Below are 14536 nucleotides of genomic sequence, written 5' to 3' on the forward strand. Positions count from 1 at the left end.
CTTGGCTTGGGGTCCTGCGAGGGGCGACCGCAGGCTCTGGCAGGTGGGCACGCAGGAGGCCTACCCCGCTCTGTGCTTCCTCACACGGCTAAGCAGCTGCCCGCACCCACACGCCTTGCGCCCGGCCTGGGCTGGGTTGGCAGGTTAGTTTGCTCTCGCATGCTAAAGCAGGCAGCTGCCTGCTCTCACACGCCTTGGTGGTGACAACAGCCCTTCCCGGCCCAGCAAACGTCGTGCCGGTAACGCACGGGCAGCCCGGGAGTCCGGCAGCCGCTCCGCTCCAGACGAAGGAAGATTGAGCCTCCCCGACCGCCATCCAAGGCAGAGCGAGCGCCTGCGCAGAGGCAGCTGCCGGCCCGGTAATGGCGCACCGCGCGGGCGGGCGGGCGCTGTCTGTGCTGCGGAGCCACCTGCGCCTCCCCGGCCCGGCGGCGACCGGCGGCTGCGCTGGACAGGGGCAGCCCCGCGGGCAGGTCCGGCCCAGCTCCTCCGGCGCTGCGGTGCGGAGGGCGCCGCAGGCGGCCGGCCCCGAGGAGGCGGGTGAAGGTAGGGGTCGCCGGGCCGTAACACGTTCCCCTCAGGGTGTCGCCGGTACGGCCGTGCCTCCCGGGCGGCGATGAGGTCAGGATAGGGCGCGGGGAGCGGACTGTCCGCCTGTCGTGTCTGCGGAGGGCAGTTCGGCCTCGGGAGAGGCGCCTGGGCAGTGCCGGCGCCGCAGGCTTCAGCACCTTCCCAGGCCCCGGAGTCCCTGCAGCGACAGGGGCATCCCGCGGCAGCTGTGCTGGCCGGTGCTTTCCCGGCCGTAGCGCCAGGGTGCAGCCTGGAAGGCCAGAACCTGCAAGCGTTGTCTGGGACTTGGTTTATTAAGCGTACAAACGCGCTAGAGGTGAATGAATTTCCCCGTTTATTCCACTCTTTTGAGACCCTGAGTACTGCGTTCAGCTCCGGGCCCCCGACGTAAAAGGCACGTGGACTGGTTGGAGTGTGTCCAGATTTCGGTTAATGATCCATTTTTTGGACCTGGTTTGCTACATGACTGTGTGTATACTTGCATTAGCATCAGCATGCAGAGGGCAGCATTAGTGTCTACGAGCACCATGTGGAGAATGGTGTCGTTCATTGCAGCAGGAGTGCTGGTGTATACCTGTTTAAAATAACTGTAAAACTTTGGACTAACTGGAAATGTTGTATGGAACAGAGGAAGAAAGCGAAATGGACTGTTTCTCTCGCATTTAAAATACTTACAACCACCTTTTGGATGTACCTGTGCTGTGCTTAGACTGCACAGATGACAGTGGAGCCAGGAAGAGATGTCAGGGCACATCATCTGCTGTAGTAACTAAGCATGTACAGGCAGTAAATCAGGCAGGAATCACATGGGCAATCTGGCATAATGCAGAGAGCTGTGGGAGCGAGAGGATCCGGGTTCATCTCCTGATTGTGGCACTCATCCACGTGACTTGTCCTTTCTGTATCAGAGTCACTTCATACTGCTCTGCCCCTAAGGAAAAACAGGATATTTATCATCTTCATAAACTCTGGTTTTCTAATGAAAAATGCTATATACAACTAAGCTGTCATAACAACTGTGTTGCTTCATATTTATAAGACTATGTAAGAGCTCAATACGTTTGTAAAATAAAATCGTAGAATGGGGTTAGGGTTGGAAAGGACCTTAAGATCACCCAGTTCCAACTTCCCTGCCATGAGCAGGGACACCTTCCACTAGACCAGGTTGCTCAAAGCCCTGTCCAGCCTGGCCTTGAACACTGCCAGGATGGGGCAGCCATAACTTCTCTGGGCAACGTGTGCCAGTGTCTTACCACTCTCAGTAAAGAATTTCATCTTTATATCTAAGCTAAATCTCCCATTTAAGCTTGATTTTTATTTTTTTTTTTTTAACAATAACAAATACTAACAAATGTCATTAGGTGATAGTTAAGATTCTTGTGAGGTCACAATATCCCATGGGTTCCTCAAAATCGAAACCATAGAATAGAGTGGTCTGCTGAGTCTTCCTGTATCAGACAGTAGCTGCAGGGAAGTGACTGCATGTTCTCCAGCCTGACTTAAAAATGGCAGTATTAACAGACAGCAGCTTCACAGGCTGTAGTAATGTGGTGTGGTCAGTAGATTAGTTTGAGAGTTATGCAGGCAAGTGATTATGATTTCAAATTTCAGGATATGTCCCCTTTTCATGTATGCAATCAAGAAAAAAGTGTCTGTGTTCAGTGTGTCTCATTTCCATGTTAATTCTGTGGGCTGTCAGCAGCAATGTAGATTGCCAATAGTGTGGCAAGATATGACTGATCTGTGGGTTTATTGTAGTAGAGCAGATGAAAGTATAGTATTAAATGAAAATTTTGAGTAGGAGTTTACTGTAAAAGAAGGTGATGAGTTGTAGAAATAAGCCAATGTTGAATTGTTCCAAAGGTGAAAGTGCTGGTTTTGTGGTAGCTGAGATTATCTTTCCAGCATAGCTTGCCAAAGGTCTAGCTCTGCCTCACACACTAGCTGGTATTTCCAGACTCGTATGTAGAGTCTGACTCTGCATGCTGAATGTTTTTGATGGTGAACATTAAATCAAAGGAGAGAAAAGATTCCTTGTATTATCAAGCTTCCTATGGCATCAGGGGAAGTCAGTATTGTTTTCTTCCTATATTTGCTATTCCTTGTTCTTACAAATGTATGCATTTGTGACAGACATACCCTAAAGTTCATGTCTTTCACTCATTCTTGGTTGCTTTTTCTTTTGCTGTGATCCTCTCAGAGAGCCGGGACAAACCTTTGGCCAGTTGTTCAATCCAGAGAAAGAGACTAAGTGTACTAAAATCAGTTTTAAACCTTCCTATTTGTATAGAAGAGTCTTGATGCTCATTTCTTCTCACAGATGCTGAAGTCAATACCAGAAAGAAGACATTTGCTGAGGTCCAAACAGAACGACTGGAGCAGGCAGAACGGACTGTTTTAATTAAGTGCCCACCAAAACTGAATGAAAAAAAATTATTGCAGTATTTATCCAGTCATGGAAACATTAAAAGTCACTTCTTTTTTGAAAATCGGGTAAGTAATTAACAAAGTAAAACCTAGACTTAGACAAAAACAAATGCCAGCATTTGTTCAAGGCCTCATATATGCAAGTTAAGAAAATTATCTATAATTAGTAAATTAATTTTTTATCTTTCTTAATGTTGCTGAGCAACATATTTTTATTTATAAATCAGCTAAGCAACACTTAAGGCATAGCTAGCAACCTGTTTTACACTAAACCTTTGAAACTTTCACATACCACTGTACTGTGCATTGTTCTGACAACAGAGATAACTCTTTTTATGTGTTTCCTAAGTGTTGCAGTTTTGAAGATAAATAGATTTTAGAACTTCTATGTTTAGTGCTTACTGCCAATAATAGCATATCTTAAATATTTCTGACCGCTTGTGAAGAAGTGTCTAAAAATTGTTGAGGTACAAGGCCTCGCATTTGGCTTCAGGACTGTCATTAAACTGTCTCAATGCTCCCAGCAACACCTAAATAGTATCAGTTCAGGGCTTGTATGCATTTATCTAACCCTCTCTGTTTCCATTTGTCATGTTTTAGGGTATCCATGCTTTAATAGAATTTTCGGAAAAGAACAGTATAGCCTCGTTGCAGGATGCCACTGGAGTCCCGAGTGCTGCAGGGTATCACGTTGTTCCATTTAAATCTAGACTTTTTACTTTCATGCTGAAAAACCCAGTTAGTCAAGCTGCTGAAGAGACACCACTTCATCTCTCTCCTCAGTCTCACATTCCAGTGAAAGAGCTTATTGAGAAGCTTTGTCATGCAGACAGTGTAAGTAGAGGTTTCTCGATCTCTTTCAATGAGAAATGAACCATGCCTAATTCAGATTTGCAAGTAGTCATGTGCAACTTACAAAACAATTTATTTCTACTTTGTAAAAAAAAAAAAAAAAAAAAAGCAACCCCTCTTAGAATTTTGTGTGTGATTCTCCTTCATTGAAATATGTGGATGAGATTAGGAATTGCAAAAATATTTTTTTCTGTATGAAATAAGCACATTCGAGATTAAAAAAAATCTTCCAGTTGCAGTGATGTTAAGTAGATGTAAATGTATGCTAGTAGACAGAAGATAGGTGATCTTATATTTAAAGTATTTATTTTCTCACCTAGATAAGCAGTCAGATGTACATCCTACTGAATGAGTATCAGCTTACAGATGAAAATATCAAGCTCCGATATCTGGTCTGTTCCCTGGTTCAGGATTTTGCACGTGCGTATTTTCCAGACAGCACAGTAAAGCCATTTGGCTCTTCAGTCAACACCTTTGGCAAATTGGGATGTGATGTGGACATGTTTCTGGACTTCCGTGATACACAAAAGCATGCTGCAAAAATGGTAAGATTATGCTGTGCATCTTTAACCTATTGGATTTCTTCAACAGAGCAGCTCATTTGCTGTTTCACATGCAGGAATCAATTTGTTTATAGTTAGATTTTACATGAGTTCATACTATAGACTGTGAACAAGTTTATTTGAATGTTTGGATTTGAAGACTTTCAAAAGCTGGATGTCACATGAAAGACATCTTCCTTGCAATAGGAAGAAAATGTTTTGGTGTTTACGTAGACTTTGTACTGGTAGGGTGTATTTCCCTGTGAAAAAGGCCTTCATTGTCTGAAACAAATGCAGTGTCAGACCTTCCATTCTACTGTTGTGGTTTCATCTTCATGGATGAAGGTGCTGGGCTTCATCCATGCTCTTTCAAAGCTTGGCTTTGATTTTTAGGGTTTTCATGGATGCTGAATGGGTTATTAACTAAGTGATTCTGGCATTTTGAAAACTTTTCATTTGTACGATGATAGATAATTTGGGAAAAACTAGCTTTGTTTTCCTTAAAAAAAAAATAAAATCATGATAGGCTCAAGCTTTTGAAGATTAAAAATTTGCTCAGCTTTTCTGTACAACTTTTATATTGCTACATATGTTACTTTTAAAGAAATACCCCTTCAAACATACATAGTATTTAATACTATTGCAGTGATCAGACACAGTGAAAGCAAAATGTCAGCTGAAGAGTTCACACACACATTGTGTGTGAATTGTTAAAATCTAAGAACCCTTTACATTTAAACAGTAAAGTTGCCTCTTAAGTTTTGAAGGAAAAATCTTTTGAGTATAAAATTACCATTTTCATAGAATCATAGAATAGTTAGGTTGGAAAGGACCTTAAGATCATCTAGTTCCAACACCCCTGCCATGGGCAGGGACACTTCACACTAAACCATGTCACCCAAGGCTTCATCCAACCTGGCCTTGAGCACCGCCAGGGATGGAGGATTCACAGCCTCCCTGGGCAGCCCATTCCAGTGCCTCACCACCCTAACAGGAAAGAATTTCTTCCTTATATTCAATCTAAACTTCCCCTTTTTAAGTTTGGACCCGTTACCCCTTGTCCTATCACTACAATCCCTAATGAATAGTCCATCCCCAGCATCCCTGTAGGCCCCCTTCAGATACTGGAAGGCTGCTATGAGGTTTCCACCCAGCCTTCTTTTCTCCAGACTGAACAGCCCCAACTTTCTCAGCCTATGCTTTCAAAGCATATTTTGTAACTAGCTGTTTTCTTTTGTATTCATCCCCTGTAGAAATAGACGTTCTGTGGTGAATTTTATTGTTACTTGATGATGGACGAGTTTACTAGCAGTTGTGATTACTTGTGGATAGTTCACAGGCTCATTACTCTGGGGATGCTGCAGCAAGAAGCCAGCAGGGATACTAGCTGAGTGTGTGCCTTCAGATTACATGGTAGGTTAATAGGCTGTGTGGCACATTGATACTCTGTGTCGTGCAGTGAAGCTTTTGTCTTGTGTGCAAGCACAGACTATATGCACTGAAGGTGATGATCTTACTGGTTTTGTTGACATTTTACAGTGTTAAAACATGGATACATCTGCTGCATCAATGTGAAAGCATGTAAAATAAGGAACATTAGAGCATCACTGATGGCCTGAGCTCTGGCCAGCGGCTGGAGCTGGCTAGAGCTGTCCCTGTCCAACATTAGGAGCAGCTTCTGGTGGCTTCTTAAAGAAGCCAACCCTGCAGCTACCCTACTACCAAAACCTTGCCATGTAAACCTGGTACTAACATTTGTCCCATTGCCTGTGATTTGCAACAGACAATATTTCAGAAGGTGGCAAAAGTCTCATATAGTTGGCAGTGTGATTTGTAGGGAGAACAATATTCTCCCTGGCAAATTGTATGACTAGTATATGTAACTTGACTGTCTTAGAACAAATGAAGACAAGGGGAGGTGGCTTTAGTTGTAAGATGACAGAGCAGCAGTGAAATGGGTATCCCCTGATTTTTGCTTTATTGCAGCCTTTTAGGAGGTATCAGCAATGGTACCAGGCATTTCAGTACCTATTTACATTAAGTAACATTATTTTTAGTCTTATGGTAAACTGATTTCTAATTGTGAATTTAAAAAGCAGCAAAAGTGGGAGCATTCTTTACCAAGATTATCAATGTAATGTTTGACCACGGGTATGGCATTTTGAACGTATGGGCAGTTTGGGATATTAGCGAATTACTTAAAACAGAGTTCTGTGATATTTTTAAAGTAACAATTTCTGTGTTAAAACAGTTATGCTTCTTGCTTAAGGTACTGTATCAATTTACCCCCGAGTAATAGTTTACTTTATGTACATTTGCTGTTCTGAGCGACATGGCAAGAATAAGTGGAGAACCTGTTGGGGCAAGTGTATCAGTACTTCATCCTGCCCAGCTGACACCGAAGCTATGTGAGAAGGTCCTGTCAATGATTAAGAGTATCTATTTTATCATTACAAAAAAAAAAAAAAGTCTTTATTCAGCTTCTGAGAGATATTGAGCCGCTGTTCGGAAGGCACGTTGTGATTTTTGTCACAAACAAAAAGGTCCAAAAACCAGCACACCCACATGTTGTCAGAGTTCCCATCTTTTTCTTTCTTGTTACCTGCCTCGATGCTAATAGTTACAGGCTTTTTTCACTTTGAGCCAGCCCTGCTGTAGCATGCATACACAGCTAAATGAATGAGGGACTTCTGTCCTTGTATGGTCAAACACATGCTGTCTGGAGAACTGTTGGCAAGAGCAGTCCACCTCAGTGATTGCTGGAGCAATTCAGAAATTCAGCACCTAAATTGACTTTATGGGAAGGGTTCCGAGATCCTTAACTTCTTAATTGTTTCTCCTGTCTGTGAGCCCATGTTTCTTTTGCACTAACCTGGTGACAACAAAAGTAACCCCCCCTGTGTCTCAGAGGACTGGTTAGGTCACTGTGTAATGCTGTTTGTAGAGGGTACATTTCACTCATGATGTGTTTTAAGGCGGGTAATAAATCAGTGTTAGCTATTGAATTAGCAAGCAAAATTAGCTGAGGCTTCTTAAAAACATAGAGGGACTATAAAGAGAACAGAGATTTCATAGGTATGAAGTTATTTTACTGAGATACACACTACAAATCAGTTCGAAATACAAAGATCTACAGGAAAATTGATTTCTGATGTTATCAGGATACATCTTTGCAGGTGTTTTTGTTTGTCATAAAAACTGTATGTGTAGTGAAGTGATTGTTTTAGGTCTTACAGAAGCTTATGTTCATTTTGAAGGATTAAGTTATTTGCATGTTCAGGTTTTTTTTTAATTATTTTTTTTAAATGAAAAAGATATTGTCCTTTACGCTGATATTTGATTCACTAATAATGCATTGTTCTTTGAGGATTTGAAATGGAATTACTGGTGGTTTGAAATTAAGGGTATTCTGGTTGTTGATTGCCTCTCTAATTTCACCGTATGCTCCTCTTTTCAATCAGATCGCATATGCTCTCAGGAATTCCAGAATTACTTGTTGTAGGCAATAGTGATATGTAGTAGTATTATACTGTAAAGTTACTTGTTCAGATGAGGGTAAGTTGATTACTATTGATCTGGAAAAATTGAATCACTAAAAAAGAATATAAAATATAATACAGTATGTTTTTACCTTTTTCAGAGTTCTGCATGTTGCCTTGAATAATTCTTGTCTATCAGTCCTTAATTGAAACTCTTTTGCTAACAGTTGTAGTCTATCACGAGTATTCTTAAATGTCTCTGGTTCCAGGGCTAACACTTTTACTTTTAAAATTCTGTGTTAGAAAAAAGGTCCCTTTGACATGGAGTATCAAATGAAAAGATTACCGTCTGAAAGATTAGCAACCCAGAAAATTCTGTCTGTGGTTGGTGATTGCCTTGATAATTTTGGTCCTGGATGTGTGAGTGTACAGAAGATACTCAATGCTCGCTGCCCGCTGGTGAAATTTTCCCATCAGCCAACAGGATTCCAGTGTGATCTGTCAGTGAGCAACAGGTGAGAGAGTTTTAAAAAGTTTAGAAAGAATACTAATGTAATTATGTTCTGAAAACCTGTAATGAAAATTGTTTTGTCTACTCATTTGCGTTGTTAACAGAAGTGAATGTTGGCTCTGAAAGTAAAAAGGATATATTTGACTTTATAGAGCTTAGGTTTTGATGTACTTAAGATATCTTTCTTCAGCATAGGAAATACTTGCTGGCTGAAACTGAAGACTTGAAAACACTCTATACAGTAAGGTTGACTAATAAGGAATTGAAAGAAGGCAGTGCTTATTAGTTATTACTTCCCTTCATTTATATGGGCATATGCACTGTCTTCTTTTGATTAGTTTTCACATTAAGCAGCTCCATTGTGTTAGTTTTCAGTTGTTTGGCTTCTAGTTATTTTGGTGTCCTTTTTTTCGTAGGGGTCTGCATACACCTGTTTGTCGGCAAGGTATCTTGAATGCTAAATTAACTTGCTGAACATCTGAAAGTAGAATCTCAAGTGCTCCTGTCATTTTGGACCTTTCACCACAATGCCCAATAGAGGGAGCAGGCTTCTTAGAAATCTCTCTTTGCATCTGTTTTTCCTCTTACAGCTTGCCCTCATTTGGTTTATGGTAAAACATATGATTTGGTTTGCTGTCACTTATTTATTAAGCAATATCCACCACAGTCCAGAATACATCCATAACACTGGTTTAAGGGTACCATAATAAAAAATGAGTAACTAACTTTTTCGTTGTTGCTAGGGAATAGTAGAATGTGAGTGATTATCTTTCAGAATACTTTTCATAAGAATTTTAGTGCAGATTTTGTGATTTGTCTACATGAGATACAGTCAGATCCTAGCCTGAATTTTCTGAATTGCCCAAAGTTCCATTTCAGAATATGCAGGAGTTGTTAAGGCAGTACTGAACAAATGTCCTGCAACTAAATTACTTTTGTATAGGCAGCCAGAGTGAAAGTCAGCATTTACTTGTAATTCTCTGCTGACAGTTTGGCTGGTTGGGACTGCATGTGTTGTCCTGTTATCATTTGGAGTAATACCAAACCTCTGGACACAAGGAAGCACTTCAGAGTTGAAATTTTAGAAGTTCAGGTGTTGCAAAACTGTGACATGGTAAATTTCCCCAAAATGCCATGGTGGATTTTTAGAATAATTCAGTGCAAGATTAGGAGTAAAAACTCCTGCAGCTGTAGTTCAACAAGTACTTTAAACTGAACCCAAAATAAGTTTTGCTCTCACACCATGCTTCCATTTTTCTTCTACTTTTTCTTGTCCTCCCATTTGTACACAACATAAATGTCTGTAGGACCATATGATGAAGCAAACCTGATCCATCTGAAGACCTTTATTCTTCCAGATTAGTAGGGTTTTCTAGCAGGACCAAATACGAGTAATTTGAAAATTGGCTTGTTCTGCAGATTTCATTGTATGTCTGCATTCATGTATTTTTAAATATATTGTTAGGATAGAGATAGTGTCTAATGTACCTCAAAGGCAATTCTGGCTAAATTGTGGATTTTGCCTTCATTATGTATATTTTCATTCCTGAGTACTTGATGGAACTTTCTTGTTTCTTTCTTTCTTTTTTGCTTGTTTGGTTTGGTTTTTGTTTATTTGTTTAACACACACTGTCATGTGGAACAAGGAAACAGTGCAAATGCAGTATTGTTATTTACAATATAGAACAAGTATACTACTGTATACTTACTACTATGGAAGATTACCAAATATTTCATCCCAAACAATTTCAGGCATTCTCCTCTAATTTTTAAATGCATAAAAGTTAAATGTGTTTTTTTATGGATACCCTACTGATGCTGTAGGGCTGAACAATGAACACTGCATTTGGTACTTCACAGTTCTCTCATTATTTACATGTCTCTTACTTTTCATTCCTTCTTCAGCATCGCTATAAAAAGTTCAGAACTCTTGTACATCTATGGTTGTCTGGATTCCCGTGTAAGAGCACTAGTGTTCAGTGTACGATGTTGGGCCCGTGTTCATGGACTTACAAATAGTATTCCTGGCACCTGGATTACAAACTTCTCTCTGACCATGATGGTCATGTTTTTTCTGCAAAGGAGATCACCACCTATCATTCCAACACTAGATCAACTTAAAGAACTGGCAGGTAAGGACAGATATTTTATGTGTTTATTGCAGTGACTTTCACATTTATTTTCTCTAAAGTGATGAATGAACTCAAGCAATTTCTTTATGTCCTCAAATACTAATGCATACTATGTGTGCCTTATGTTTAAGAGAATATACAAGTTTTAGATGTATTTTTTTGTGAAAATAATACATTTTAAAGGCAAAAAAGCCATTTTCAATACACTACTAAATTCTGTTTAGAGAGGTTATGCTTGTTCTGTGCTTCAGATAATTAAGAGCTCATTTATTTGCTCAGTACTCCCATGCTAGCTTTTTTTTTTGTTTATTTTCTATTTTGTTTTAGAAGACTTGTAGTGTCTCAGATGTCTCTGCAGTTCTTAAGAATTTTGTGCAGACTGATGTGTATTATTTTATAGATGCCAAATGTTTAAAAGCAAGCCTATATTTTTTCCTCACCATTTAGAATATCCTTGAGACTCTCTAGGTTGTCTGCAAATACTTTTATCTTCCCAAACAAGCTGTTGTGGCTGTTTCATACATAGCTTTCAGGGCATATTATGTTCAGTAAATCTTAGAAAAGCATAGAAAATGATATCCCAAGTTCTTGATTCCTCACTCATGCCTTCTGGTTGTTGACATGCTTCTCTGGAAGCTTTGAGTGTTCTGAGTGGAGAAAAAGGTCTGTGTCCAGTTGCTTTAAAATCATTTTAAACATTCCATAGAATTCTATAGATTTTATTTAATTTTTTTTTTAATGCATAAGCCAAAATACCACTGAAATTTTACAAGAATATTCCTAAATCTCTTTTAAGTTTTTTTTAAAAAAAGACAATGGACACTTCGGGTCTGATTTTTTTTTTTAACCTTCACAGTTATTAGCCTCAGAGATTTGTGCTGTTTAGTGTTTGATAAAAGTCTACATGCAGAGATATCAGGTTTGTTACTTAAAATAAGTAACTTAAGAGATACAAAGATATCCTACACCTCATTCCTGTACTCTTTTAAAAATGCAGCATTTACTCATGCTTCTTTTCCTTGCCTGTCCATGTACTTTTTTCTTGTAAATCTTTAACCACTTAGATGGAATCTTAACCTGAAAGTTCACTCGTGAACTCCTAATTTGATGTATTTAATACAATAGTATTCATCAAATTCAGTCATGTCTATTACCTGAATTTTATTAAACACAATGGCATTTTATTATTTATCACTTACCATTATGCCCATGATTTTTGTTTCAGATCAAAAAGACAAGCTTGTAATTGGAGGATATGATTGCTCATTTGTTAGTGACTTAAGCAAGATTAAATGTACAAATAATACAGAAACACTTGGTAGGTAAATTGTCATCAACATTTTAAAATTGTTTTTTATGAGTATGTTGAAAATAAACTTTTCATGTTACTGATGGCTGTTGTTTTTCTTTCCCTTAGATGTATTGTTGGGTGACTTTTTCGAATATTATGGAAACTTTGATTTCAGAAGGAATTCCATAAATCTTCGAAAGGTGAATGAATTTTAATTTCTCATCAGTATCAACCGAATTTCTTTGCTTGCCATTTGACAAACTACATATGCTACGCAGGAGTTTCTGTCATTTTTAATTGCATGTACAAAGTCCATTTACATTGGTTGTATCCAAAAACAGAGTCCTTCCTGTGAAGGAAGGTTTTCCTCTCAAAGCCTTATCACTTATAGCACCATTAAGGACATTTGCAGTGTCATTACTTGGGTATGTTGGAAAGCACAAACTCTGATGCTGGGCCTGTATGGTTTTTCATGAAAACCCTGTAATAAAATTGGCAGTTTTAAAAACAGAAGCTATTTTGCTACATATATAACTAGCTGCCTTAACTTCCACCTGTTCCTTCTGGTCTTCTTACAAGGGTTTCAGTGCTGTGTTGCTGTGTGGTCATTTGTGTTCTGTTTCCTGCATGGGCACTATGGATTACTGGCATTAACAGATCTTTTTGCTGCTGGTGGTTGATCTTAGAAACTGATTTATTAAGCTGGGGAACTTTGGTTTGCCATTAAGCCTTAAAAAAGGCAAGCAAAAAATATATACATGTTGAAGCCTGAGCTTGTCAGGGCAAATGTCTGTGCTGCTGCTGTTTTTCTGTTTAACTAGTCAGTCCTCTTGGCCCTAGGCGAGTGTATGTAGCATGTACATGGACACTTCCTGGACTAGCAGTAGCTCGTAGATCCCCACTACAGCTTGTGGTGGAAGGCCTGAAGAGATTCCGTAATACAGAGCAGATCAGCCAAGTAGCACTGATAAGCACTGAGATGGAAGTGTGTTTAAATAGCAAACTACGTAGTTGTCAGCGACTTGCTCAAAACTGCCCATGACCTGAATACCTCTGTACTTAAAGGACAAACTGAATGGGGAGGAATTTCAGCCAAAGTAATAATCCTGTTTTGTTATAGTAGCTCCTAATGAGCACTGAAAGAGCTTGAACAGTATTAAGGTTTGAACAGTTTTAAGTGCTTGTAGTAGTTTATCACACTGGGCTATGCAGGTTAATATGACACACTCATGCTGCCCATACACAAATGGAAATAGGAGTAGGAAACTGCAATGAGTGAGGTCTGAGGTTTGTGGAAAAGCAAACGGGAGAACAGCCAAAAAGGCTAAGCTGTAGTTGTGTGTTCTTTACCTTGAAGGAAATCTAAGCTGAATGCGGCAAGGAAAACCACCACTAAGAGGATTCAGAGAACGGGAGTCATACAGTCAGGTTGACAGGAAAATTAACTTGATTAATAATAACTGGGATTTTTTTTTGCAAAAAGTTCTCTACTAGGTCAAAATACTTGTAATGCTAATGTAATAACTCAAGTCATTTGTTATTTGCTCAGCCTATAATACAAATATGCAACTTTGGCTTTTTCTTTACACTGTCTGCAGGGAAAGGAAGTAAATAAACCTGAATCGTCTCCTCTTTATATCTGGAATCCCTTTGAACAAGACCTTAATATTAGCAAGAATGTTAATCAGCCACAGCTGGAGAAATTTGTAGCTATGGCCAGAGAAAGTGCCTGGATTTTACGGAAAGAAGAGAAAGCTCAGCAAATGATAAATAAAGAGCCTTGGGGACTGGCAGCCCTACTGATACCATTTGGAAAAAGTAATTCCAACAAGATGAAGAATAGGATGAAAGGAATAGGAAGTGAAACAATCAGAAACCTCTTGGACTCTTTAAAGTTAAATAATCCAAACAATCTACAAAAAGCAGTGGGAAAGTGACTTTCATCACAGAAACACAGCAGCTAATATTCTGTTTTAGGAATTGAAGGTGACATGCAGTCTGAAGAACATTACTTTTAATATTTCTATTATGATGAAATGGAGAGTAAAATTACCTCTGTTTTCCATTGTGATGCTTTTTGTACAGGTCTGCTTTCTTTCTGTGCATTTTTCTCCTTGCTCTTCACTTTTCCATCTGTTTTATGAATGAAGAGCATTCAAATGCAAGTTTTACAGATACATTTTGGAAACAGTCTTCAGTTGGGCCCTGTTTAAAAAAAGACTGAGAGGAACAGCATGGGAAGAAGCCTTCAGGAATTCTGTTGGCTAACATACAAATGATTTGCTAAATAAAAGCTCAAGAAACAACCACCTTTTGGTAAAACCTCAGTGTGAAAGATTAATGTGCTAGAACCATTGCTTCCAATCCAGTCATGTTTTAGAAACCAGTAAAACCAAAGTGCATGTATCTATTTTCTGCAGTTGTTTTCCATTCATGTAGATAGTGCCAGAACAAAATAAAGAGAATGGAATTAGATAGTAGGGTTTGCTGTTTCATAAAACATTGCTCTCCAAGAGTAGTGCAACTGTTCCGTGGTAGAAAAGTGGTTTTGTTCTTGTATTTACCATTGGATTTCAAATTTCTTCAGTCAACTCTTTTGTTGTCTGTACCATAGGACTGGTTCCCACCCACACTTTTATATACACTCATGTTTCTCATCTTGCCTTCAACTTCACTTTAAACCTGTCTTTCAGGTTCGGGCAGGGGCTTTTGCATGTCCTTCTTGCCTCATC

General features: G+C 39.4%; 1 protein-coding gene across 1 annotated transcript; it reads left to right on the forward strand.

Moving 5' to 3' along the window:
- Nucleotides 1-330: 330 nt before the first annotated feature.
- On the forward strand, nucleotides 331-14279 carry MTPAP (mitochondrial poly(A) polymerase). The gene is made up of 9 exons (XM_065666669.1): nucleotides 331-546; nucleotides 2891-3063; nucleotides 3598-3831; nucleotides 4170-4394; nucleotides 8174-8385; nucleotides 10287-10513; nucleotides 11739-11831; nucleotides 11931-12004; nucleotides 13403-14279. The coding sequence occupies exons 1-9, from the start codon at nucleotides 363-365 to the stop codon at nucleotides 13739-13741; spliced, it is 1761 nt and encodes a 586-aa protein (XP_065522741.1). The 5' UTR covers nucleotides 331-362; the 3' UTR covers nucleotides 13742-14279.
- Nucleotides 14280-14536: the final 257 nt, after the last annotated feature.

This window comes from Lathamus discolor, chromosome 2 (assembly GCF_037157495.1).
Source record: "Lathamus discolor isolate bLatDis1 chromosome 2, bLatDis1.hap1, whole genome shotgun sequence".
NCBI lineage: Eukaryota > Metazoa > Chordata > Aves > Psittaciformes > Psittacidae > Lathamus > Lathamus discolor.

Bases quoted from the DNA above. Each gene is read 5' to 3' on its own strand.
- MTPAP (XM_065666669.1), top strand. From the start codon at position 363: ATGGCGCACCGCGCGGGCGGGCGGGCGCTGTCTGTGCTGCGGAGCCAC. The intron at 3,832-4,169 runs GTAAGTAGAGGT...TTTCTCACCTAG, and splicing joins AGCTTTGTCATGCAGACAGT to ATAAGCAGTCAGATGTACAT. The intron at 11,832-11,930 runs GTAGGTAAATTG...TCTTTCCCTTAG, and splicing joins AAATAATACAGAAACACTTG to ATGTATTGTTGGGTGACTTT.